General features: G+C 41.0%; 1 protein-coding gene across 8 annotated transcripts in view; it reads left to right on the top strand.

The window, feature by feature from the left end:
* Positions 1-828: 828 nt before the first annotated feature.
* SH3BP2 (SH3 domain binding protein 2) overlaps positions 829-27537 on the top strand; it is a 37987-nt gene continuing 11278 nt past the window's right edge. Inside the window, exons 1-4 of one of the 8 annotated variants that reach the window (XM_068943525.1) lie at positions 846-971; positions 2865-3039; positions 17096-17155; positions 19642-19721. Coding sequence is in view for 2 of the 8 variants with exons in the window: in XM_068943523.1 (XP_068799624.1) it covers positions 22979-23088 (110 nt within the window). In the remaining 6 variants the exon portion in view is untranslated. Of the gene's footprint in view, positions 972-2864; positions 3040-7741; positions 7895-17095; positions 17156-19641; positions 19722-20350; positions 20484-20883; positions 21374-22216; positions 23089-27537 lie in introns of those variants that run through there. The other 7 variants (XM_068943526.1, XM_068943524.1, XM_068943529.1 and 4 more) reach the window with 7 other exon arrangements.

Here is a 27537-nt window from a genome sequence, read left to right as displayed (position 1 = left end):
AAATATCACTTCAAGCTTTCAATTTTCTGCTCATCTTAAAACATTTTTTCACTTTTCCAGTTAGAACAAGAACTCTGGGAAGTAACAAGAGGAAAATGGGCAAAAAAATCCCCCTCCCATCCAAAATATCGAATGGAAAAAAAATTGTCTTAAATTTAGCACGGTAGAAAGAACTGAATTTTTAATCAAAAGTCCCCTTTTCGGCCACCTTTCAGATCCCTTTACAAACAGCTTTCTAACCAGGCAGCACCCCTCGGAGGTACGGGCGAGCTCCACAGGAAAGGGGTCTGGCTACCAGGGGTTTGGGGAAACCCGGCTAAAGGGGGAGCGGGGCGCAGCGGCAGGCCGAGGCGCGGCTGTGAAGGCGGCCCAGGCCCCAGGTGCCCGGCGGGGCCCGGGCTGCCTGGAAGCCCAGAGCCGCCGGCCGAGGGCCGCGCTCGCCCGGGGCCGAGGCGGCCTCCGAGCGGGGTCGCACGGTGCCTCCGCCGCTGCCCTTCGCTGCCATTCCCCCCCGCCCCCCACCAACTTCTTCGCCAGCCCGAGCCCCCTGCAGGCAGGCACCTAGCTGTCCTGCTGCCGGCCGGATAAAGCTTGATCCGTTTAGGCCGGAGGGGAGCCGCGGGCAGCAGCCCGGCCCGCTGGCGGGTGGCAGCGGCGGCGCCTCCGGGACCGACCAGCGCGGGCGGAGCCAGCGGCGGCCGAGGGCCCCCGACCGCGCCCGGGCAGGGCAGCGAGCTGGACCCGGCCCTGCCGCGGCGAGGAAGGAGGGAGGGAGGGAGGGCGGCGCGACCCCCCCGCCCCGGCCGGCCGGGCGGCAGCGGGAGGCGGGGCCCGCGGCGGCAGGTGAAGGAAGGGGCGGGCGCTGGGCGCGGCGGCTGCCGGCGAGCCGGGCTCTCGCTGCGCTGTGCGGCCGGCGCGGCGGCTGCCCGCGGAGCTGAGCCGACCCGACCCGCGCCGCCGGCGCTGCCCAGGTAAGAGCCCCTCTGCTCCCGGCGGAGGCGGGTGCCCCCTCCGCCGTGCTCGCCTCCTCCGGGCTCCCTGAGGTACGCCGGGGGGGGGGGTACATGGAGCGTTAACCGCCAAACGGTCGGCGCGCGCGAGCCGCCCCGCCTCGCTCGGCCCCGCCTTCCCCTTCGCGGAGGGCCCACGTCCACGGGTGGTGGTGGTGTGTGGGGGGGGGAATGACCGCGCGCTGCCACGTGCCCCCCTTCTTCCCTCCTTTCCCCCGGCGCTTCGGGGCGGGCGGGCGCCGGGGAAGTCCGGTGAGTCAGCGGGGGCCGCTGCCGCCCCCCCCCCCCCCCCCGGCGGGAGCGGCCTCGTGGCGGGCGCGAGGGCGTGTGCCGCCACGCGCGGCTGCGGCCGCTCCGCCTCGCCGCGGGGGTCCCGGCCGCCCCCGCCCCCCCCCCCCGCAACCCCTCGACGCTGAGGCACCTTCCCCCCCCCCCCCAATCCGGCTGGGAATAAGGCGCGGAGGCTTCTAGAAACTCGCTGGCGTCGAGCTGCGCCCCTGTGGCGGCCAAGCGTCTTTGGAGAGGGGCGTGATGGTCGTCGGTGCTCGGGGGAAGGTGGTGTTTCCGCCGGCCTGAGGCGGGCGGAGGGAGGGCTCCCTGCCGGGCTCCCTCTTGCTGCTTGGGCACCCAAAGGTCGACGCTTTCGACGCGGTGCCGCTTTTCTGTTTTACCTGCTGCCGGTGGCCGCAGGTGGGACAGAGTCGGTTCAGACGTGCGTGGGATCTCCCCCTCAGAAAGGAAAGGGGGAAAGGATCCTACTCTTTCCCAGCCTGTTCTGAGCTGCAGGCTTTGTCGTTGTCTTGTAAGCGTTTGGAATAACTTCCTAGTACCTTCCCAATGAGAGGGAAAGCTACGCGTTAAAGGATGAGGCAAGGCTTTTTAAAGGTGAGCGATGGAGTAAGAACACATCCATTTTTCTAGTGATCTCATATTCCTGAAGCCCTTCCAAACTTGGAAGCCCTCTTATTCTTACCTAGTACACGCTATCCTGTCTGTCTAGGTTGGCAGTTCCCTTTCATCTGTATGTGAAGGTTCTGTTCAACTTAAGGATTTTAACTACTTAAATCATTAAGGAGCAAGGAAGGCTGCTGCAAATTGGTAGCAACTTGAAGAGATTAGTGTCCAAAATTGATTGAGAAGTGGGGGTAAACGTTTCCCTCTCTCTGTTCTGTAACGTGTTTTCTGTGGCACTTTGTCATGCTAGCCGAGAATGAGTCAGTAGCGGGAGTGAACCATCCTTGAGCCTTGTCTAACCTCATCGTTGCGGATGAGGATTGCCGAGATGCCGTCGAGGAGCTGCTCCTGCTGGTGTATGTGCTCTGGCTGGCCTGTATGCGCAGACAGGACTGCAGTTTCCAGTATGAAATTAGATATATTGAACTATGCTATATTGAACTATAATTAGATATGTTGATATATGCTTCCTGCTGTGAAAAGCCAATTTCTATTCAAAAAAAGTTGAAAAGCATTTCAGTTTCCTGAAGTTGCTTTTGTTCAAAAGCATTTTCATTCTGCTTTTAGTGGTTTATGGTCCAGGGGATGGGCATGTGAAATAAATTTTATGTCTGAACTATACACCTTTTCTGTTACTCTTGTTTTTACAAGGAATGTGTACCTGGAGCCTCTGCGGTTTATTTCATTCAGATGCTCTTTCATTAACTTGCTGTTTTTCTTTTAGGCATGTTTCTTTCCCTTTCTGTTACTGCATTCTGGAGCCATCTTGCTGTTGCAAGAGAGCTGATTAATAGAAACCTCTTGCCAATATTCCATTACTGAAAAGTCACAACTGGGTCAGCTTAGTGTTGGGTTAAACGCTGTTTCCTGTTTGTATGTTTTTGTTTTAAAATCTCCCAGCTCTCCATAAACTTCTCCACAAAGCATGACAAACTTCAGGCTAAAAAGGCCAAAAAATGAAGAGCTTTTTTTTGGAAGTTATAAAGGAAGGAGATGCAGAGAAACCAGTTCTGGAAAAGATTTTTGAAGTTCTTCTCACCAGTAAGAATGAATAACATTGCAGGCACCACGGCAGGTCAGTCTCTGTGAGAATTCTTGCGTTTGAGACCAGTCTAATCAGTTTGCCATGAATCTTTCATCTCCCACAAGCAGATAAACACCTGCAGCTCTGGCCTTTTAAGTCCAGACTTCCAATCTAACTTTATTAGAAAGCTTAAGGTTAACCTATGAAAAAAGGTGTTAAGAGAATTCTCCTAGTTATATTTTTTTTGCTTCAGAGGACATGTAGTATCGTCTCTTGGTGGAAAACCAAACGTGGCAGTTACTTTGGTTAAGGCATGCTAAGTAGAAATGGAAACACGTTAGAGCTGTTAACTTACTTCACTAAGCCTTGAAACACAAACATGAAAAACCAAGTTCAGACCAAAAGGCACGCGTATGTTTGTCGTTTTACCTGCAGGAAAAGTGTTTTTGACATCCATAAAATTACGTAGTTACATTGTTTACTGTTCAGCCCATTGCCCTTAGATTGTCAATATGTTTCTTGCAATACGTTGGGACTGCAGCAATAGGGTATGAGTTTTACCTTGATGATGTTATCTTAGTGTTGGCATATCTTTCGGTTTGTCTGGCATGAGATGTTAGACACTGGGTTACTCTTTTTGTCAGATTATCCAGCGGTTTCATAAGTTTGGAATGTGCAGCCCTGCAAGTATCGTGTCAGTTAATTCTGGCTGGCTTAAGCCCTGATCTTGAAAGTACTTGCAGATGTAAGTAACCCCATTTCTTGTAAAACTGTTCATCTGTGTTACTGTAGGATCAGGATCTTGGCTTATTACTTCTACCAGTCCTTGTAGGAAACTTCAGACAAGCTCAGTCTCAGAAGAATTGATTGGTAGCTCTGCAAACAATGATGAGGCCTTATACGAGTTAGCAGGGGGCTTTGAGGGTGAATTGGTTTTGTTTAGATTTGCAAGTGTTGGTTGATTCAGTGATTCTTCCACAATGCATTTAGTCCTCTGATAGAGTCCTCTAGAGGTATTTGATGCAGCAACATCCAATGACTGAACAAGGAGGGAACTGTTAAGTCTTAAAAGGCCGAGAAGCAGCTACTTGGCCTCTCTGGCAATAAACTTTTGTAAAGATGATACTGAATAAAGTATACATTTCTGTCTGTTTTCACATGCACATACGTGATTTCTGTTTCCTGTAACGTTTATGGATGACCATTCCAAACTCTTACTAATAAAGGCCTCTTCCCCTCGTCTTATGCTAGAGTGTCTAGACAAGTTGCACCTTGTGTGATATGTTGAGAACAGAATTGAAGACGCTGAAGTTCTGGCCTGCTGGTAGGGCATTTTGTTTGCCTTTTTGCTTTGGGGATTGTTGCTTTCTTGCTACACTGTGTATCGTTGTTAGGAAACTTTAAGAAATTGCTTATGGCACTGTATGTTACAAGCATATGTATCATCAGGTTGCTTGCTTAAGATAGATGACTAAACTGCCTTAGCTAACAGAACTCTCGGTACATTGTACCTACAGGATAATAAATATTTTCTACAGTATTTCTGCAAGATCTATATAAAGGTTTTTTCAATCTTATTTCTGCAGCTGTCAGAGCTAGATGAATACAACATGCTGGATGAGTCACAAACGTGCTGTCTTCTCCATGACCTCCTACTCTGAAAGTTCTCATTCCTTTGTTAAGAAGAGATGGGGTTCAACAGTGCACGTTTCATTTAACACATGCAGGAATTTGAAAACTATTTTTCTCTGGGCAAGGGATGGATTTTAAACAGGACAAAGTAACAATTAGGGGAGAATGCAGAGACGTGGCTTCTTACGAAAAAGAGACTAAATGTTGTTCTCCTTTTAGCTCAGCATATGTAAGACCAGTCACGTTACTAACTGAAATGATCTGTTTATTTTATTTGCATGTCTGCTCCTTAACAGTAATGTGCCAGTTCTTATGTCTTCAAGGGAATCATTGTAGTGGTTGCGCATCTTTGAATCTTTGGCAGAAATATATTTAAATGTGATGTACAGTGCAGAATAGTCACAATATAAAGTGCAATATTTATTCAGAAATCAAAGCTAGTTCTTGGGAAAACTTATTTTCGTCTCCTGCGATTTTTTTCATCTCTTCCTGTTTTGAGGACAAGAGAAGAGAATAGCTTGGATTCCTGTTGTGTTGTCCCTCCCCAGTCACAGGTTAGTTTAATCAGGCTAATTCAGAGCCATCTAACCTGAGCCTAGGGTGCTGTCTGATATTTTTCCCTAAAGAAATTCTGGCAATTTTTAGCTTCACAGAACGTGGATGTTTTAGATCTGTCAGCTAAAACTGTTGTAAAGAGCTGAGCTAAGTAACTGGCTGAAATAAGTAAATCTTTCATTAAGTTTAGCGGTAGCTGTTTGCTGGATTTCATTGCTGGATTAATCTTCTTCAATCTATAGTTACTTATGGGTGGGGAGAGCAGACCTCTACTTCCCTTACAAGCTTGCCTTTTTGGAAAGGCTGCTGTTAAATCTCCAAGAAGGCTAGAAGACTCCTGTTTTTACCTTCATTATGTTTGAAACTTGTCACTGCTGAGCTGGCTGTTGTTACAGCTTTCTGGATTTTTATTTTACTTAAATTGTAGCATTGACTGACAAACCACACATTGTTAATCATACGTGATCAGGACTGCTTCTGTCCTAGTAAGGCAGTAAGTACATTTGAATCAAGAGGCACGTTTTGTCTCATAGGGAATGCAAGTGTGTTTTTCTGTTCTCCTCCCCCCATACGCTTTCAAGGTTAATTTGTTGGGAAGTCCCCAATTCAAGCTAACTTTGTATCTTTACATTTTTAAAGGGTAAAAATTATGTTTGCATAGTTAAATACAGCGCCTCTACTGTGAGTGAGATTTGTTTTTGTGATTGTAATTGCAGATTATTTCCATGGACGTTTTAGGTCAGAAAGCCAGGAGTTTGGGGTTCTATTCTTTATAGTGACTGACTTGAAATATCTAATTTATGTAGGCAGTCATATGGTATATTGTGGTTTCTGAGCACTTGGGGATGACTGTGATAATGCCTGCTAGCTCCAAAGGGATTTAGGTGCCTAGAGAGACTTTTACATCATGGAAATGGCTTTCACTCTCTCTCTCATGGAACATTTGGAAAATTGTGTCTATGTACTGTTGAGATCACTTGACAAAAGCTTCTCAATGGTCTGTGTAATCAGATTATAACTGCTGTAAGCTTGATGGCATGGTACACATCACAGCTGAAGTACTTACTAGGTTTATGTATACAAAATCATCTTGTCTGGCACAGGTGTGCACAGAGGTGTTGCATGTGTCACTGTAAAATACTTCACTACCATTCTCAATGGTTTCAGTGCAGGGAGATATCGATATAGACACAGATATGTATATTTTACAAACCCAAAATATGAAAGTTAGTGAAATGTAATTAACAAAGACTTTTTTTCCATTATTCCCTCATCCTCACCAGAAGTGAGAACGCTAGGAGAAACATGGATTTATGCACTTAATCATGGAACTTGCCTGTAAGGGCTCTTCAAATGGGAAGCCTTTCGTTCCAGATGTTTTCCTTGAAATATGAAAATGCAATTTCCATCAGAACTCATATAGAAGCAGCAGTTTGGCAAAATATTTGCCCTAATCCCCCCCCCCCCCAAAAAAAAATCTAGTGGCTGTGTCGAGTACAACTTAATATTTCCGAAGAAGTAAATAACCCAACATTTTAGAGTTCTGTTTTTTTCTTTTGGCAGGAATACCCACCAGCGTGCAAAGGTCATGAAGAAGGCCTCTAAAAAGAAGGAGTTGTATATATTTGTATATATTGTTGTATATATGTAGTTGTATATATTTTAAGAAGATACAAGTATTTATTAATCACATGTATTGCATGTTTCCAGTCCTTCCCCTAAATGGAAGGATAACAAGCTCTTCTAAAAACCCAGAAACTAAAATCTCTCAACGTAGCAGCTGGAGTTTTAAAAGTAGCGAGACTCAAATTTAGCAGGAGGCAACGTTTAGTACTTCTCAGATATGATTAATATGTCTTTGCAAGGTTCTAGGCACTTTTGCCTAGTTGACAGTTCATCCAGTTATGTCACGTCTTCAGAGGCTGAATTCGATTATGAGTTTCTGTATAGATAGAGCACCTTTTTTGCCAAGTGAAGGAGATAGTTGTTTCACAGACTTTGGAGCAGCTGTCTTTTGCCGTGAGGGCTAATACCGCAAGAGAGTTGTCATCCTTTCTTTAGTGTGTTTTGTTTGTTTTTTTTCCCCCTTCCCTTCCCCCCCACGCCCCCATCCGATAACTGCATTGCTGGTTCCTTGTAAAAGTTACTATCTTGTTTCAGAGTACTTAAGAGAATTAAGCAGTGAGGTTTTTTGCTCTCTCCTTTCCTATCCCGATGATGATAGTACACTTGAGTGTAGTATTTTACATGACAGAAAGACTGGAGATAGGTCAATCATTTCATCTTACTAGAAACCAACTATTTGAAGAAGTGCTGTGCAGCAATACTGCAATATGCTGTATTGCATATATACAGCAGTGCTGCTGTAATGCTAGAATTCAAACACCACGTGTTAACTCCAGTACAACTAAGAGTGAAAATAACACTGACTCCCTTCTACAGAGTAACTGCTCACACCCAGAGCAGAATAGCATCAACAATATCCAGACCAGAAATCTACCAAAGGACCCAGTTTTTAGCACTGGAATCACTGCTTTTATGTTACAGCTTATATCTTGTCTTACAGCTAGACTGTACGTTTCCAACACCCTGACTAAATACTGATTACCAAGTTCCAGCTGAGTGATTAGTCCTGACATGCTGCGGAAAAACAACTTGTATTCTGGAGTTTTATTTTCCTCATTCTTGATTCTGACAGTACTTGGAAAGAAAAGGATGGGTGAGTCCTGTGGCACTAGTGTGCATGTCTGGATCTGTTGCTGCCTCAGAGATCTTTGTTTAAGCTTTGACTATACGAAGAAATGATGGGAACTGTGCTGCAAGACTGATCGTGGAAGGGGATTTTCACGTACTAGAGATGTGACTAAAAGCAAGAGATTCCTCAGGAGTTTGAGGCGGAAACAAAAAACTGAAAGGAGGGAGGATAGCAAGAAGTAGTAGGAAGATGTGGGATACTAGTTTTAGTATTTACATGGCCAAAAAAAAAAAAAATATGCAGAGTGGTGGTGTACGGGGTTTCTCTCTCTTGGGAAAAGAATGTGAATTTAGATTGGGCTTCAGTGACCCAAACTCTGCCATTAATCCCAGTGTAAATGCACCTTTCCACTGTTCGGTTTAACCAACCTGAAATTGACAGCTGAACTGTATCTTTGGATATTATTCTGCTTTAGTGTATGGAAATAAGGTCATAGATAGTTTAGCTTGAAGTCTTCCTATTTAGATGAACCTGTAGTGTGCAATTTAATGATTAATCTTTAAACAAGAGCCAAGAGCAAGACTTAATTCTAAATATTCTTAAATTGAGGTGATGTAAAATATCTTTCCATCTTGATCTTAACATCTTGTGTTAGCATCACGTTTTTCATTTAGAGATAAGCAAAAGAAGTAAGAACCATCCCTGGAGGAGGTAAATCTTACTTAACTAATCAGTCTCCATTTTCATATTCAATTCTTATCTAACTAAATAAGCGTCTTTCTCTCCAGGAACAGCACAACTTACTGTGCTGGAATCTGACACTGAAATGTGTCTGTCTCTCTCTCTCTCTCTTTTTTTTTCTTTTTTTTTTTTTGTGAAAATAGAGCACTTCAGGGCAGCATCTTAGATCCTGCAGCAGATTCTAGCGAATGTAAAAGTATATGTCCTACTCATTTTCATTTTTCATATAATAGCTGTTTAGTAACAAAAAGGAAGGAGAGAGGCGGAAGCAGATATGTTGTGAACACCTCAGTGTTGTCTGGTGAAATATGGCTTGTAAGACCAGAGAGAAAAAAAAATAGTGGTTTTGTAGGAAGCTTTGTTTCCCCGTTCTATTTTTAACTTCGGCTACTGTAGTGATAGAAATTAATCATCATTCTGGAAACTGTCATTTTAGATAAATATTTGCATATTTTCCTATTAAATAAATGATAGTCTGTTGAGGAGAAAAAACATTCTGAGTTAGAGGCTCATGAACTATAATTTGGGGGTTATACTCCGATGAACCTATGGAATAAGAAACTAGATTTGATTTGCAATGTTCCTTCCATTTTTCTATACATAAGTCTTATTACAAGTTAAAATCCCTTTGAAAGGGCCCTTAATCTAATATTTTATTTGCTCTTTTAAATTACTTGTTGGAAAGATTTCTCGCACAACTTAAAACTTATAACATGAGTGAGGGACAGTCTCTCTCTTGCTCTATTTTCTAAGATTAAGTCCTCTGTGAAGTAAAAAGTTGTTGTTTAAATCCCCTGTCCTTATGAATTCCACCTCAGAGTTTACTTAGTTCCCCTTAACTTCAGCAGGAATTGCTTGCATGCATCTTAAGTGCTGAGGCTGGCATTCAAACCAGAATGTAGAACCTGCTTACCAGTTCCTGCAACTGAGCAACACAGGATTAAATTATTAGTCTCCAGTACAGCAACTCTTTTTTTTTTTTTTTTTTTTTTAGAAAGCAAATCATTAACTTGATGTTACTTAACAATAATTCTGTTACAGCATGTCACATGATTTTGTGTTTCTCCTAGACCAAGCTGGAACTTGAACGGAGTCTCTTTACAGTATATAATGACATGTTACAAGCATTATTTCCTCAAGTAACAGCATCTCTTTTCTTTGAGCACTATGATATGATCTTATTGCAGAGATGGCCTAGGCTGTTACTAAGCATTGCCTTTCATTATGTACACTCCTAAACCTTTTACACAGATTTAGCAATCAGGCTGTTTTGAGCAAAACTAGGTATTTAAGACTGCTTCTAGTTTTTTTTTCTTGCACTAATAAAACTGTACCCTGGAGATGCATATGATTGAAGAGCTAGTCTTCTCCCTTTTCTGTTGTTCTCAGTACTTTCCTGTATACCTAGAAGGAGAAATACGTTTTTTTTACTTTATGCCCTGATAATGATTTAGAGAAAAACTTTGCACAGAGTGCCCTAGACTATGGGTCTGTAAGCCTCTCCTCTGTCAGTAGGACCTTTAATTAGCTAAATCAAGGCTGATCCTTATCAGTAAATTGGAATAATCAGAATGAGGCAGTTGGAGCTATGTTCAAGCGGAAGAGTGACCTGACTTCCACAGCTGCTGAGCATCTGCAGCTGTTAGGTGCCGTGCTTTTATCAGCCAAGCTTAAACATTCAAGCTTTCCACAGTAACTTGTCAGTAAATTAGTGTCCAGCATCATCCCAAATAGGTATTTCCAAAATACTGCACAGTTCTGTGAGTGGAATGGGATTTGTATATACAGGCTTTTCTACGTGCTGTGCAGGAGGTACGCTGACCCCTCTTAAAGTGGGCATACCACCTGTAGCAGCTTGGAGCATTCCTGTATGTATTCTCCGTTGTTTAGTTTCTGGAGCACTTAGCTTTGATTTCTTTGATTTCCACCTGGAGACTTGCATTAGGAACATAGATAAATATACTCAACATAACAGTAACCAAAAAGGGTTAATGAGAAGCCAAAATATTCCTTCCAGCAAGAACAAAGAAATTGATTAAAGCAGCTTGCTTTAAGAGTAGTACTGTCTCTCCCAAAGGAGCAGGAGGTAGAAACCGGCCTTAAAGAGTACTAGTGGGATTATATACAGTAGAATTGTGATCCTGGATGAAGGAGAACCCAAAAAGTTATAGGTTGATGCGTAGTCTGAGCCGTAAGTACCTCAGCCCCGCCGTCAGTAAGCTTATGTGGGTACTCTTGTTCAGGAGTAAATTAAGCACGGCCTTCAGGCTTCTGGGATTATGCTAGATAAATACTTGATGTCTAACTGCAACGTGAAGGGAGCGAAGGAAAGCCAGAAAGGAAAGGGAAAATACTTTAAATGTGCTTTTCAAGTTAAACTAAGAGAAGAGAGGTAGACAGCCATTCTCTAGCCACTTAAAAAGAGGAAATTAATGTATTTGTGGGAAGCTGTTATGGGAGGAACTCACAGTAAAAATCCTTTTTCCCTCAGAGCTCAAAGTCTCAGTGAGTCATTTTTCTTCCCCAGGAAAAGCAGCCTTTGCGTCTGTCCCTGAACAAATATCACAGCTGTTGTGAAGATGCCATGGTTCAGGAAGCCTGAATCTAAGTCTCTGAAGGGGCAAATGAGGTGTTACCTGAGGAATGAGTGAATTTGCTGAATTCTGCATCCCTAGCTTTGAGGTGCAGATAACCTTTCTAATAATGATGGAAACCATGCTGATAACATGGCAATACCATATTTCCAAGTATACCCAGTACTAAGTGGTATCGGAGAGATTACATACCGAAGTACATATCTGTAGTACTGGCACTAAGCCTGCTGTACCTCTGCTGCCAGACTGTTTCCCCATGGCTGCAGAGCATTCCTCCTCCCACAGTGGATGGTGATTTGTGTTCCTCTGCCTGGCTGGCAGCTCTGCTGCTGAGCAGGGTTGCGTGATGCTGTGGCTCATTGATCCTAAAGGAATAAAAGGATTGCTGGGATTATAAAGATACCTTACTGGAAGAGAAGGGTGTTGCAGTGCTGCCAGTGCCACCTATGCTAGCACGCTGGGCGAGATCCAGCTCCCCAGAAAAATCAGGTTGGCAGGTGGTAAGGGATTAGCAAAAATTCTGTTAATTACTAAAGATCTGCTAACCTGTGATCTAAAAGGCTGTAACAACATCATGCTGCTTTTCTTAATAATTAATTAGGAGTAGGAAGCTGCCTGCTGGGCAGCTTTTCTGGGAGCTAGACCTTCTAGAGCCGAAGGTCTTACTCCAAGAAGCTGTGTGGCGCTTGATTAAGGGTTTTTGTTTATTGTAAGCCAAGCAGAAAGGATTTGCAGCGTCTTTGCTGTGAAAAGGAGCAGCAAACGTAAGTGTTTTTGCTTGAAGCCCTTTGGCTGCAACTTTCTTGAATTCCTTTCCCTCCTGGAATGTTCTTTTGCACTTTAGATAGGAAGGAGTAAGTTAATTGGTTCTGTGCCTAGGCCACTTGTACCGTTCTAGTCACCGTGTTAAAGAGATTTGACTGTCACGTGTGACTCACTCTCTCTCTCACTTTCCTAGCCCTGATGGGGTGACAAAATGTGTGCAGTCTAGTGGTCTGGTAGGATTTTACTTTTAAACGTACTTGCTGCTCTGCGATAACTGAGAAGGTGGGTGAAAGAAATGCATCTGACACATGAATTGGGAGTTATGAAGTCATTCTTACCCTCTTTTGGAAGAGGAAGTTACTGTCTCAGATAACCTGTGAGAAAGCTCTGCTTCCCACAGTCTTTACCAGTTGTAGTAGCAGTGTTGACCAGTGTTTCTCTCCTTTTTCTAGTTTGTTTTTATTGAGTTCTGAGGTCATTGAGCAGCTTGCAGGTGAAGATGTGGCTTGAAACTCTCACAGGAAGTCCACATAAAAAGCAGAAGATTAATTTGATGTATTGATCATAATCCCTTCTTAATAAGAAGATAAGCTATAATGCTATATACTGTTTGTGGTGTTCTGAGGTGTGATGATTTTATGTTGCAATATTTTTGCCACATCCCCTGGAAAGAAGATAGGGGGACTAACTTCATTCTGATAAAGAGGTTAGAAGATGGTGTTCTAGAAAACAGCCAAAATATCAAAAGAGATGGTGAGTCTTGGAGAATAGGTTCCTTGTGATTTCTAATCGAACCTTTACAGCTCTAACAAAGCAGAATGAAAAATGATAGAGCAAAAGCTGCAGAGCACTCCAAATGACCACAAAATTTGAGCTTTAAGACTTCAGGATATATAGTATGTAACAGGAACCCTTTCAAGATCGATTGTTTATACTTTAGTCTTAATACTTCATAGTATTTTCTCTGTTCTTTCTAAGTTGAGGCTTAATTTCTCCCATTCAGTTAAACTATTGCAGCGCTAGCGCTCATTGCTTTGAGATTGTGCCATGCCAGCTGCCAGCGCCCTCATGTAAGGGGGCTACACAGGAAGCGCCGAAGGAAGTGGCACTGGAGCAATGGAAGTGAAGTGCAGTGATTTTGTTGTTGTTTTTCTGTTGCTGGTTTCAAAAGCGAAGAAAAGTTTTTACTGACTGTTATTAGTTTATCTGGACTTAAAAGTAGACGAGTTACATTATGCCTTGTGAGGGATGTGACTTAGCCTTTTAAAGTCCGCTGAAGATTACTGAATCTGTGGAGTTAAAGGTCTTGCTACGTTTCTTTTCTTCTTCAGGGGAAGGGATCTTTGGAAGAGAAACAACTACCTCTGTTATATCTTACTCTTGTTTAGATGCAATTAAAAAAATGGATATACTTGTTTGTATAGTTAGAAAAATTTGTCACCGTGTTATACCTGGAGTGATCTGGCCACCCGTCTGTTTTTCATTCCAGAAAAAAAGCAAAATGGCCACAAATGCAAGACTAGCTTTGTTAGTAAAACTGTAGCGTTAACGCTACTTTTTGTTAAGGTGGTGCTTTTCAAATAATGTTTTTTATACATACATATACACACATTATCTATGTTGCATAACATCTGTGCATGCATCATATCTCTACGCATAAATGTGCACACACATGCATATATATGTTTATATGGAGTATAACTTATGTAACAGGAGGAGGAAAGAGTTTGCATTTTTATGCAAAAATAAGCTATTTTTTTTAAGGTGATTCTTGGGAGCAAAAATTATGATTAGTCTCTCTGATGTATTTCCATGGTTCTTCATATATGCTGTATGTGCTTTTGTGATTATATCAAAACCTTAACTAATCTCTGATGGTACCAAATTTAGAAATATTTTATACAATTTTCCATTTAATACAGTAGAATATATGTAATGACGTAAGTGGTCTGTAGGCAAAATTTTGTAGATATGTGATGTGAAGTGTTGGGACTCTTGTCTGCTGCAGATGTATGCGACAAAAATTGAAAACGAGCTATGTTATAAAGCTAGGGACGTTTCCCTAAAACAGTGGCCTACTGCTTAACGTTAAATGACTAGAATACTCTAAAAGATCCTCCCTCCTGGGGGAAGAGGAGGGTTTTTGCATGGAGTCTTAACAGCATTTTTGGCTAACAATTTTCTAGCACTTTTGTAAAGCTGAGACCGCTTTTCATGAGAGTAGGTGTGGCATAGAAATTTTACAATACATCTACGCTTTGAGATAGTTAATAAATGCAGTTTGTTAGCATTAGGTGTATCGCTTTGTCCAGTTTCAAGTGCTGTGTAAAATTTCACAAATACCTTTATATTTTAAAGTGTTCAGAATTAGCACTTTTTTCCTTAAAGTTCAGCGTCTGTACACCATCTTTCATTTTGTGGTGCCAGTAACACGTACAGGTGAATCAGTGCATCTGTGATATGTATAATCTATCATTTGGCTTGGATCTGGGCGAACTGTTACTGCATTTACTATGCAGAGATGTCAAGTTTGATTAGTTGGTTTCAAATAAGACTAATTCCATTGACCTAAATTCCTGGATTTCTTTTGTGCAAGTGAGATCCAGCTTGAGCCCTTCATTGTGTACAGCAAGTGACTCATCTTTAATGTCTTAAGAATATCGAGGATGTGTATAGGAGCAAGATTCTGTCTAGATTTTGTAAAAGCTTCTGCTGGAAATGTTATGCCCATATATAAGTTTAAGTTTGAATTGTATGGAGTAGCAGAGCTTGGAACTGAAAGAATGCTGCACAGATTCCCTGAAGCTTTCGGAAGGTCTTAGGGAAGAGAGCCCTTCTACCGTAACCAGTTTGTCTCCATAAGGGAATTAGCTACACTCTTTGGAAAGAGCTTTCCAAAGAATCCTGTTAGGAAGAAAGGCGCACAAAGGCGATGTGTTCTTGGCAGCTCATCTTGACAAGAAGCTTAGTAAGGTTGCTGCATTTTATACCCTATACCATTTATTTAAGAGCTATAAAAACAAAAAAAAGTAGACTTTGGAGGTGAGAAGTTAGCGATGCCATGAATCAGCCAAATATTCCATGTACCAGCCTTGATGCAACTGAGAGTGGAAAGAATAGAGAATGCTATTGGAGGCTTAAGAAGGGATTTGGAAATGTTTGCCTCCTTCCTTTAATTTCAAGACGTTTCGCAGTATCGCGTTACCCAACTGGACTGTAGAGCGTACGCAGAAATCTCAGGCTTCTGCTAGGATTGAACTTTGGCTGGAGTAAGTCCCTCCCTCTTATTTTACAAAAGGAAAGTTGGTGGGAAGGAAACAGGAATAACTTTTAAAGTGAGTGCTCCTGCGTGCAGGTGCTCTTGAGCACTCAATGAGACAATAGGAACGGCTAAATTGAGTCAGGTTTTCGGAGCGCCTACAGAACAGAGCAGTGTAAGAACAGAATGTAGAATGTTCTGCCAGCCTTTGAGAATACATAGCTCAGGGGCTTACTCGTTTCATTTGAAATGCTGGAGACTGAGATTTTTGGAGCCTGAGATGTAATTCTTTATTCCTAGTTTTTTCAGTCTTACATACTGTGCTCTACACTAGGTGCATTGTACGTTTTTTTTGTTTGTTTTTCTTCTCTCTCTGAAGTATTGATGGTCACCTTTCTAAGCATGTTGAATTACATGTGCAGTATTACTAAATCTATTCCCCTGTCTTTGGCTTTCTGATATCTTTTTTTTCCAAATGCTAATGAGTTAACCCTTATTTAAAAAAAAAAAAAAAAGTCAGAAAAGGAGAAGCTGATCTGAAGACATCTTACTGTCATGTGTTTATATGTTACTAATATAATTTGAATTTTGTAGTACCTGGTAGTAAAACTTTCTGCAAAGTTTGGTACTATGCCACTAGTATGTTTGATCAGAAAAACTGTGGTCTGTGTTGTAAAATAAAAAAGTTCTAAATATCTTATAAAGTATTGCTTATGAATGTCTTCTGTACTTGAAAACAGACCTGCCAGAACTCACTTGTGCATCTACAACTTTACTGGAGTAGGTCAATGTCATGCTAATCCTTGCTCTTGGAGTTAATTTAAACAGTAAGAAGGGGGGGGAAAAAAAAACCCCTTCAGGTTAGTCATTTTCTGTTTCTGAAACAAGTAGTCATTTTGATAAAAGATATCCCCATGGCAATTTAAAATGATATTGTCCGAATTGTCGCACCAAAAGAAGGCCACTGCATCTCGTTATACCTTTCTAGGGCTATTTTAAGTGATATGAAAGGACTCTTCTCCCTCGTATCCTCCAAATTACAATTATTTGTTTATTGCTGTTTTCCTGGGGAAGCCTTATACTGTACATTTGTTTCAATTTAAAATAAATCTTATCACCAAAATCCCAGCTACGTGTGAGCTGATGAGTACAGTCGAATTCTGCTTTTGTAAAAATTAAGTATGAGCTTAGAAAGATTATTCTTTTCAATGAGTGGTTTCTTTTTAAGTATATACCCAAGCGATGAAGTAAATTATAACCTTAAATCTGGGTTATTGTAGTCTATGCTCCTACCTGTTTCAGTCCTTTGATTTAGCTGTTTGGGTGGTGGGAGATAGGAGTGGTAAAATTTTTGAGGCTTATGACATACTTTAGAGAAGTTCATATCATGATTTAAAAGAGAACAATAATTGGAATCAGCATAAAGAAACTTTGTTTCTGGTACAGCTTCTTGGTTATGTGAGCCTTTGGGCACAGTACTCATCCTCACACTTTAATTAGTTTTTGGTAAATATTTTCTTCCTGCCCTTTTCTCCGTCTAGGCTTCAAAGCTCTTGGAGGTGGGGACTGTCCATTAGCAGCATAGGTTGGTTGAGGTTTCTAATTCTGTAAAGTTACACTTTTATGCTTATTAGCTTAATTTTAAATTTTAGTTCCTAGTCAGAGTTTCCAAGTGTGAAAATAACAATCTCTGAGATGCTTCACTGTGTCGTTAGTTAAAAACTAGCACCCTCTACTATGTTGTACGGCAGTAAAATGGAAAGGAAGTGTCTTTGCAGTTATGCTTTTGTCTTTAAATAGTATCACATGGTGTCTTTACAAGCAAAATAAAAATAGAAAATGTTTTGTCTCATTTTGTTTTTCCAGGGTCTGACAGAAGTTGGGCTTCCTCCTTGGTGCTGGTTGCAGAGCCATTGGCCTGCAGAGGTAAATTAAAAATAATCTTACTGCACACCACCAGAAGAGGGACTCACATGTGTGAAGGGTTGGTGTATGACGTGATCAAGCGCTTCCTGTAAAGGGAGGCTTGTTGAATCCACTTAGCAGTCAATTAGTAACTTCTTATTGGGCCCAACAAGAGTTCATAAATCTACTCATTTCACTTTTTTTGTGATGGATATTCAAAAAGACTGTTTCTTGATTAGCTTAACTTGGGGGTGTGTGAGGGTTGTGTTTTGTGTGGGGGTGTATGGTTTTTTTTTTTTTAATAGGCTATTCCAGGGATCCTTCAAAATTGCTTGCATTCATTTATTTTTCTGTTGACTTACATGTACTCATATGAAATATTCTCTTTAACTGACAACGTTAGTCCTGGACCTAAGCTTTGTTTAAAGCTTACAAAAGCACTGTATACATACAACGGTAGAAAATGATGAACGTAAGTGTGGGTCCCAGCCCCTTCCCCCACCCCAGACTTTCGATGTTCTTTAGATTGATTTAAATAACATTCTAAAAAAAGAAGACAAAAATATTTCCCTGCATCAGACTTAACTCTCTATAGAGAGACCCCTTTGTGTAAATGCGTGGGTCAGATACACTTTAAAATCAGCCCTGCATATTTGGCTCTCCCTTGTAAACCAATAAACTTAAAAAGGTCTCTATTTTGGTGTTCCACTAACTAAAGCTAGATGGTCTGCTAGCTTAAATACTGAAAGATGTTTGGACAGGTAAGCAGAACTTGTTTTGCAGTCCAAGACTGGTTCCTAAATCATTGATGACAGAGTACACTGGTGATGGAATTGTATGCAGTTCATCACAAACTAGCCTAGCAATGAAGTTGTTTCAACTGCGTTATCTTTGAGAAGAAAACTTCTGGCAAGGAAATAACTATTTGTGGAAACTCCTGCTTTCACTGTCTATGTATATTTGTGGAAACTCCGTTTGCAGCTGTCTGCAGTACAACTGTGTGCAGGAGTAGGACTTTGGCAATCACACTGGCAGTTCTGTTCAATTACATGATTTGTAACTCTGTTCTTGTTTAAATTGTGCTACAAACACTTGTGAGAGATGTCATAACCATAATCATGGAAGCACTTACCTTGCAGTCTGCTTGACAAGACCCTTACGTACAGGAAATTGTTACAAGGAACAAAGAACCTGTCCATCTGGTTTGAATGCTATATGAGAGTGGAAGTCTTATCTTGATAATGTGTCTTCAAGTTTATTTTAAGAAATATGATAAGCATGCTGCAAAAACGTTCAAGAACTTGCCTTTCATTTTAAGTATTTTAAAAACTTGTTTTCAACAGATTTGAAATCTTGTAATTAAATTAAGCCTTCTTTAAGTAGTGAGGTACTCTGGGTGGAATTGTATGCACCAAAGTTTGTTTTTTGTGGTGCTGTGAACTCCTGAGTCTTGTAATAGAGGACACAAAAAACGTACTACTACTCCCCTTGCCAGCAAGTGTGAGGTAGATTCATCTGGAATAGATGCATTGTATAATTCTTCTTGCTCTAAAGTCCTGGCTTAATGTGTCTCAAACTTGCTTATTTTGAGAATTGGAATGGAAAAATTGCACTGTTTGGAGGGCTTGTCTGCGTGACGCAACTTCACCTGTTCTGTTGGCACAGTCTGAGTGGGGTTGGCTGTGCTTGCTCTTCTGTAGGTTTGAGGGGCTTTTTGATTCAGTATAAAACCCTTAAATTAACTAGAAAAAGCTACTTATAATAAAATTGCCAGCAAGAAGATTATGCCGGGATAACTTTACTGATTTTAATTCAGTCCTTATTTATGTCAGTATGACATCTTAGGTTATTTTTCAGGGCTGGCTGTTACAAGAGAATCTGTTGAACAGTAATGTTGTATTGAGAGTTTGCAGACGGTTCCTCTCTTCCGGTTGCGGAGTCTAATCCCTTTTATACAGGCTATGCCTGCACAGTAAAGTACTTTGTGGCAGTACTTTGGTCTAGAGGCAGCTGAGCAATGTACGACACGAAGTATATCCCCAAATCAGTGTCAATACATTGTCTTCTAGGACCTGTGTCAAGCTGTTTGGTGAAACAACCAAAAGAAAATTACAGCTTTGTTTTAAAATACTTGAGCTCTTTTTCTTAAGTATGGTATCTTTTTGGCCGACTAGTGCTGCCTGCCTCTTCTGAAGACCCAAGTCAACAATATGCCTATACGTGTTCGTAGCTTCGCAGCAGCAGGGTATAAATAGAGACTGAAGTTTTCGACCTAAAACGTTTCTGGGTTTTGAATTGGATATGTGTTACCAAAGCTTCAGCTACTAGGTTTTTGGGGTGGGGTTTTTTTTTTTTTTTCAAGCTCTTCCTTAGTAAGCAGAGTGAGGGAATGGCAGCTGAAGTTTACAGAATTTGAGCTCATTTGGCACAGAGAGAGGATTTCTGGTAGTTTTGGCCTCATTCCATTCCTTCATTATTAATTTTTTTTTTTTACTGTTATTCTGCAGGTCAGCCATCAGAAGCGTTTCTGATGTGTGGTTATTCCTGTTTTCACAGGACTGCCTTACCTAACACATGAAGGATTCATGTGAGTAACTTCCACTTTTTCTTTTAGGTTCCGCAGTTGCAGAGCGTACTGTTTGCAAATATATCGTTTCTCGATATACTGGATGTGTCTTCCACTGATCTAGAAGCTTGGTATGAAACAAGTTTGGTAGAATTAGTAAAACAATAAGACTCAATCTATTTCTGATTCACAGAATCACAGAAAGGTTTAGGTTGGAAGGGACCTCTGGAGATCATCTCAAGCAGGGTCCTCTAGAGCGTGTTTCCCAGGATCGCGTCCAGAGGGGTTTTGAATATCTCCAGGGAAGGAGACTCCACTACCTCTCTGGGCAACCTGGTCCAATGCTCAGTCACCCTCACAGTCAAGAAGTTTTTCCTCAGGTTCAGAATGAACTTCCTGTGTTTCAGTTTATGCCCGTTGCCTCTTGTCCTGTCGCTGGGCACCACGACAGTTCATCAAAGCCAGTAGAATTGTAACAAATTTTTGCCTTGTTTTATATATTTCTGTAAAAGACTGGTGTAGTATGTATGATCTCTAGTGTTACTCTTGGTGGAACCTGACTGCTAAGCTGACAACTTGCTGTGGCTGCAGAAAAGTGGATTTTGTTACTTTCTTTTCTTTCTTCTTTTTTTTTTTTTTTTTTTTTTTTTTGCTGCTGGGACTTTCAGTCTGCTTTTACTCGCAGTCCATTCTTGCAGTTTCCTGTAAATTGGTCAGTAAGAGGAAGCTCTCAGTGCTGCAGAGACAGCTCAGCCCTGCAACTACACTAGTGAATTTGTACTGGTAAGGACAGCGTAGTGTTGCATGTGTTTTACTGCTCTAGCTTTACAGAAGCTTGAAGTAAGTTGCATTGTTTTTGGGGAGCAAGAGGAGTTTGTAATGATGGCAGATACGATTGACAGTCTTCCTCAGGCAGTGGTCCTGCTGCAGTGAAATTCAAATGTCAGTTGATTTTTTTTTTTTTTTTGATGTTTTGACTCTGCCCATTAAGGCTATCTGAATTAAAAATGTCATAGTGTTAAAGAAATGAAGTTCCTCCTTTTGGGTGAAATCTTCCCTGGGCTAGGTTGGTGGAAGGCCTTCTGCCTATAGATTTTGCAGGGACAAATGCATATTAATGGTGTGAAAGCGACATGCCTGGCTGTTTTGCAAAAATAAATTTCACATTATGAAGGAGGATATATTTCTCTTTCACTTCTGTAACAGACAAGTTAATCAAGGACATAAAGATTTCATGTCTATTCAACCTCTTTATCTGTGGTTGAAACACAACTGTTCTGATTAATGACCAGTCTAGAAAGTTAAGCCTGTGTGTTTTTTTTCTTTTTTTGTTCAATATTCTTTCAAAACTGTGGACCCTATAAACTTTTTTGTTCCTCACTGGAACACCAGCTTGTATTGTGTAAAATGTCTGTTATTCTGACTCTACGTTCTTCCTCTATGATCGTCTTGACAGGGTTGGAAATCACCAGAAAAATCAAAAGGGGATCTGGGAACTTGAAATGAACAGTGTGGCTCTGAGTGCCTAAGAGAGGAAAGGGAGAGGAGAGCAGCAGAAAGATCAGAGTCGAAAAGCAGTACTTCGGGAATGTGTGTTGGATAAAGTGAGACTATGGAGTCCAAACAGCATCAAATTAAAGTTGCGCAGTTTGAAGGGGAAAACTAAGGCATAGGTATGTTAGATCTGAAAATGGAAAGAGGAGCAGTGTATGCAATTCGGGAGAAAATGAACTCAAATACTGTCATTTTAATCATAGTTTTTCACTGAGGTGGAGATAAAGGTGGCAAAGATGGTAATGCAAGCTTTGAAGAGCATGCTTAGATAGCAGAGAACTCTTAGAGTATAGCAGAGAGCTAGGGGAAGAAAGATTGCTTTAAACCATTGTACGTGAACGCTTAAAGTTTAAATGGGTGACTTATATTGTAGTAGTTAAACAACTGAATTTAATGCACAAACTACAGCTCTACAGCTTTTCTGTTTAAGAAATCTGTTAATTAACCACTGAGACAACTGGATATTTATTTATTTATTTGTTTATTTAATATCTTCTAAATATTTTTCAGGATTTTGTCTTGATATGCTATTGTTTCTGGCTAGCAACAGGTGATGCTTAGTCTCCTTGCCCTTCCAATATTCCCTGGTTATGGAAGGAGTGCCAATGGGTATCCCAAGGTGAAGAAGATAGAGAATTGCTTTTCTACCCTATATATATGGCTAGTATGTGAAATGTTGTCTTCTTCTCTCCTTTGACTGCTGGGTACTTTACAGAAACAAAAGAATTTGTACAGAGACTTCTTCCTTCCCATTTTGGAATAGGGATTCATGCCATTTTTCCCAAAATACATGAAGTAAGCTTTATTCAGTGTATCAATCTATATAGGTTTTGTCCATCATTCTGACATAGGCTAGCTTTTTTCCCTTATCTGAACTTCTTAGCCGTGTGTTGGTTAATTCCAGACAGCCAGTGAAGTATTCAGATCTTTTTATTTTAAGAACTCTGGATGAATACTATTATAAATGTAAAACAATGGCATTTGTTTATCATCAGTTGGTGGCACTTGCCTGTAGAATTGTTCCCTTTAACTCATGGTCTCCTTGGGTTAGATTTTTATTGTGTTTGGTGGTTTGAATAGTGTCAAACGTACTGACGGTACTTACTACAAACTGTGTATATCCTGCATAATCTTTCAAAGTGGCCATTCTTAATATTTTGAGTTGGAGAGAAAGAAAAGCTCTAGTGATAGTGAAAAAGAGATGAAATACTCACCATATTTCTGTGTTGTAGGGCAGGTGCTGAAGCGCTTGGCGCTCTTCAGAAGCACCAGGCAATTTTTCTGAACTGTGCCTCTGCTGGTCTGAGAGCCTGAGTGCACTGTAAGAAAAGTGACTACTTTTTTTCCCCCCCCTCCCCTCTCCCGTGGGAAAGTGGTTGATTGAAAGATGAATAGGAAGCAACTTGAGCACTGGAAAATCCCCTCTGCAGTTTGGCTCACTGTCTGACAGAAGTTGAGATATACATGGCTTGATTTACAACCTCTCTGGGAGATTGGGAAATCTGACAAAGACAGTGCTGCCCACTAGCACTGGGGGAAACAGGAAGTAACAAAGGAAACAAGTCATTGCCTAGGCGTCCCCTTTGGCCACACTGCAGTGCAGATGCACGAGCAGTTGGGGCAGGGTTTCTTTTCCTTTTGTGTTGAGTGTACAGCAGCCGTCGCAGTCACACATTGAGCCTTATTATACACAGAATTGGGAGCAGCGCAGAGATGCCCCTCTCATGTCCGAGAGGGGTCATAAGTTATTAATGGCTTTGTTATTGCAAAGGAAGCGATCGTTTGGTGAAACTGTCAGCAGGAAAACTATGTGTCGATCAAGCATGGTCACCAGGTTAGTGCATGTCTATCTGTGGCTTGTATTTCTGTGTTCTTTCCTCTTTTAGGTGGAGAGCAGACTAAAGCTAAGAGTAGAATATTGTATTTGGGAAAAATATTCTTTACCCTTGAATTTTCTACATTAATTATTAGAGGGGGAAGAGATGAGAAGAGTTGGAACTGCTTGCCTGAAAAGAAAAGCAAGCTGAAGCAAGCTGAAGTGTGTGCCTCAGTCAGGCTTAGTTCTCTGTCCCCTTTGTCCTGTAAGATCTATTTGACTTCCCAGTGTTTGTGCTATGCTATTAATCCTTCTGAGAGACCATTGTGAAAGGAGCTGTTAGAAGTATTAGGAAATGGAACGTGTAACCCCCAAAAGTGGGAGAAATACGGATCAGCATTTCAGAAATACTGAAAAATATTTAATAAATGAAGAATAATCCTGCAGACATTTCAGGACTAGAAAAGAGTTTTGAGAACAGATGGTAAATGTGTAAACTGTTGAACTGAGAACTACTTTTTGTTCAGTCTTAATGAGAGCACACTGGGGAAACTTTTATAGTTCTACTATACACGTAATGCTACTTCAGTTTTGGCTAAATCATTTGCAGAGACTGAAACTTAAATCTCCCTCTGCAAGGTATGTGGAATGCATTCGTTTTCATAAATTCTATGTGCATTCAGAAGCAAACATCTTGCTGTGCTAGGTTTTACTTTCCAAATAGAATCTAGAGGCTTTTATAGAGTTTAGAAAGTCCTTAGATTTAATTTACATTAAAATAGCTTGCGATGAATTTGGATCAGATTCAATTTTTGTAATGCAGTTTTGGAGTCTAGTTTTTTTTGTTTATTTTTCAGCATGACCAGGCTCCAGGATAGACTGTAAATATTATTATGACAAGTGAGGACTTTTAACGCAGCTTTTGGCAGCGGTAGTTTCAGAGATGAGAGTAATGTGTTTTTACGCCTGTATGCTGCAAGATGTGGAGCTCATCACATCTGCTGTATGTTACACTTGAGTTCAGGAAGAACTGAGGACTCATGGCTCTTTCAGGATGCAATCCTTAGTTGAATCAGCCTGTATTTGCTTTAATTTGGCTGAATGCTGATAGCTCTTAAGGCCAAGAGGGGTGAGTGTTCTTCCGTAATGTATTCCAGATTTAATGTGGTAGAACTTTATTTTTACTTTGTTTGTTTGCTTGTTTTACTTTTTTAGGGTTTTTTAGCCTGTGAAATTATACCTCATACTCAAATCTAGCTATTTTCTATGCATTGACTGAGGGGATAGGTTGAAAATTACTTCATAGATGTGTACGTTTGCACATTATACAGTAACAGCAGCCTGTACGGTGTTTGCGGTTGTGTTTGATAACAGTGTCATTATGATTCAGAAGAAACTTACAAAGCAGCACGGCCTTATCAAGGGTACACCATGAAGTGCATAAGTTCACCTTTCTTCATGCCGTTGTGAGTTTCATGATACAGATGCCCTTCTTTGTGCTAAAATGAAGGGCACTTTATTTTGATAATGTCTAAGAAAGGTATATTCAAATGATAGACAGGGTTGGACTGACTTGATGCATTAACTGTGCACTGCAAACTGTTTTGGTTTTCAGTCTGGCGGACTGAAAACCAACATACATACGTTTGCAGCCGGCAAACATACACTTGCATGTATGAAGCAGGTACAACAGTACTTGCATTAAGTGCTGTATCTTGCTGGAGAGCAGTGTAACTGCACTGTTCCGTCTTTCAAAAAACGGTTGAAGCAGTTCCTATAAAGTGCTGTTCCAGTGTTTCTCCTACTATACTCAAAAGCCTATGATCTCCCTCAAATGGTCACAGGGATCATAAGATCACTGTCTGCTGTAATTCTCTTGTGGCTCAGAGGTCTAGTTCAGTGCCATTTCAGTGAGGAAGGAGGTTGGTTTAATAGCCACTTGTAATGGGTTTTGGGACGTGATGAAGACTTAGTCTAAAAATATGTATCTATTTCCTTGGTGACAGGAGTGGGAAGGAGCATGTGTGTGGCTATTACTAGAAACTAGCACAACACAAAGCACAAGTGTTGTTGCATTGTAGTTTCTAACAGGACAGGCATCAGCAAGTGAGCGTGGCTTGTCCTTGATGGCACTTGGTGGACCCTTTCTATTAACTTCATTGTTAACACAATGGAAGTGCAATTAAGTCAATGTAGTGCAAGACGGTAACTACATAAAAACCACATCTTGGAAATATCTTTCTGCTCTTAATGATCATAGAGCTAATAGGCTCTACAGTGACTTTAGTCACTTGCTATTGAGGGTACCTGAGTATTGGTCTGTTCTTCGTGCAATGGATTTCAAAAATAAGAAAAAGAATATCAGGAGTGGAAGGAACCACTTCATGGAGCTAAATGCAACCATATCATGGATGCTAAGTCCAGAAAAATCTATAAGAGCATCTTTTTTTTTTTTTTTTTTCCTTTCTCCACCCCTGCAATAAACATCCTATAGTTAGGTTGTTTTGATAGCTGTGTCCCTGTAACATGATGCAAAATAGCATCTAGTGTTCTTTGAAGATTGTTTTGCACTGTCAAGAAAAGTGAAAATCTGTTTATGACCAGACTAAAAATACTTAGCTGGATTTTAGAAGCCTAATTCAAACACTTTGACCCAGAATACTAAAGTCTTCCCTATGTGTCTTTAGTTTTCACCTGAAAGTGCTTGAGGAGCCTGCAGATATTGGGGGTGGTCTAAGCCCTGGTGAGGTCCAGCGAATAGGCACAGCAGCCTGTAAACCCATTGAAAAGCCTGGTATATTAGGTGGTCCCTTAAGCTTATCTCATACAAACTTGACCGAGTTCAGCCACGTGTCCTTTCATTCAGTTGGCTAGGATGGGGAATTTCTGAGGTTTGGTGTCTGTTATCATAACTGTTTTATAGTAGGAAGTCAAAAAAAGGAAATGATCGTGAATAGAGGAATAGGAACCTGATACTCTACCATTCTTCCTCCTAAGTTAAATCATAGTCATCATACTGTAGAACTGGATTCCTTGCTTGTTCCTCTGCTTCCATGATACCCTCCCCCCTGCAACGTTCTGGCTCTTCTGGGAGAAGAGGAAAGTGCCCTATCCACAAGCTTTTGAGCAACTAGTCTAACTACTGTATTGCCACGTAGAAGGCCACCATGACTTAATCAAATATTTGTTTTCAATATTTACCTAGGGAGATTTGGTTGGATTATCAGGGATACTCCTGTTGCCCAGTGTTTTTCATTGGCTTGGTAGAAATTTTAGCTTGCTAGTTATTTTGGATAACTGCTCTGAGACATTGAACTCTCTCTTTTTCTGATACGTATTTGACTTAAGTACATAACACTGGGAGTATAGTTTCATTCTAAAGGCCAGATGCTTAAGTCCTCTTGGTCAGTTCCTTGTGAAATAAGCGGACAAGATTTGAAGACTTATGCTGAGCTTGAAGCTGTTTGATAGCTTTGAGACTAATGCTAGAATTACACCAACGTAACTGAGATTAGAGTGCGTTTGACTGAATAAAAAGGTTCCACTTCTACTCAATTTTTTTCCTGAATGTAACTAGAAACAGATTGAAATCACTTAATTGTAAATTAATTTCAAATGTTTGAATGTTGAGGTGCTTGTTCTTAAAAGAAAAATCTTCATCCAGTAATTTCGTTTGCATTCGTAATTTTGAGGAAATCACTTAACAGTACTACGGTGTGGTTTGATGTCAGCAGCCAGCTGATGAACACTCTCTACTTCCGTCATTTTGACTTTTCTCAAGATTCTCAACCATCGTTTCTTTATCGGAAACTGCTTAACCGGTTTTATTTGCAGAGGAACTTTATTAGGTTGCCTCTTTCCGGCAGATGTCCCTAACCCTAAGCCTGAGGGTAATGACCGTTGCATGGGGAGATCATTCAGTTCATATACTTTTTTCTTCTGCATTATATGGTAGGGCTATACAGTTCTAAATACTTCTGTTGCCAGTTGAAGAAAGAAGAGTCTCTTCAGGATATAACAGACGGATAAAATTACTATTTAAGAGACTAATTTTCTTGGTAACGTGTAAAACAATAGCAGGAAGAGTGGTAGTTGCAAAGATGCTTAGTGCAGCATGGCATTAATAATTTATATACAAATTAAATGGCAGCCTGCAGCAGTCTGAGAGGAACTTGAATTGCACCGAGTGCTGTATCACATATGACATCCAGTATAGGGTTATATACTACATGGTTTCGTTTAGAGTAAAACGTGTAAATACGAGCAGTAAGTATTGCTGGATATTTCAGTTGCTTGAATCTAAATACTGCTTCCCTTACTATACCGAAAATTAAGTTTTGCGTACTTGTGTGACATACAACTTTGGAGAAGAAACTGATTTTCTTTCTCATCAGTCACCCGATAAGCCTGAGTGTTAAGATCTGGGCCATGTTTCTAATACAAATACTTAAATTGCATTTATTAAGC

Source organism: Struthio camelus, chromosome 4, assembly GCF_040807025.1.
Source record: "Struthio camelus isolate bStrCam1 chromosome 4, bStrCam1.hap1, whole genome shotgun sequence".
Lineage (NCBI taxonomy): Eukaryota > Metazoa > Chordata > Aves > Struthioniformes > Struthionidae > Struthio > Struthio camelus.
The sequence above is the reverse complement of the archived record's forward strand: the minus strand, read 5'-3'. Positions and strand labels throughout refer to the sequence as shown.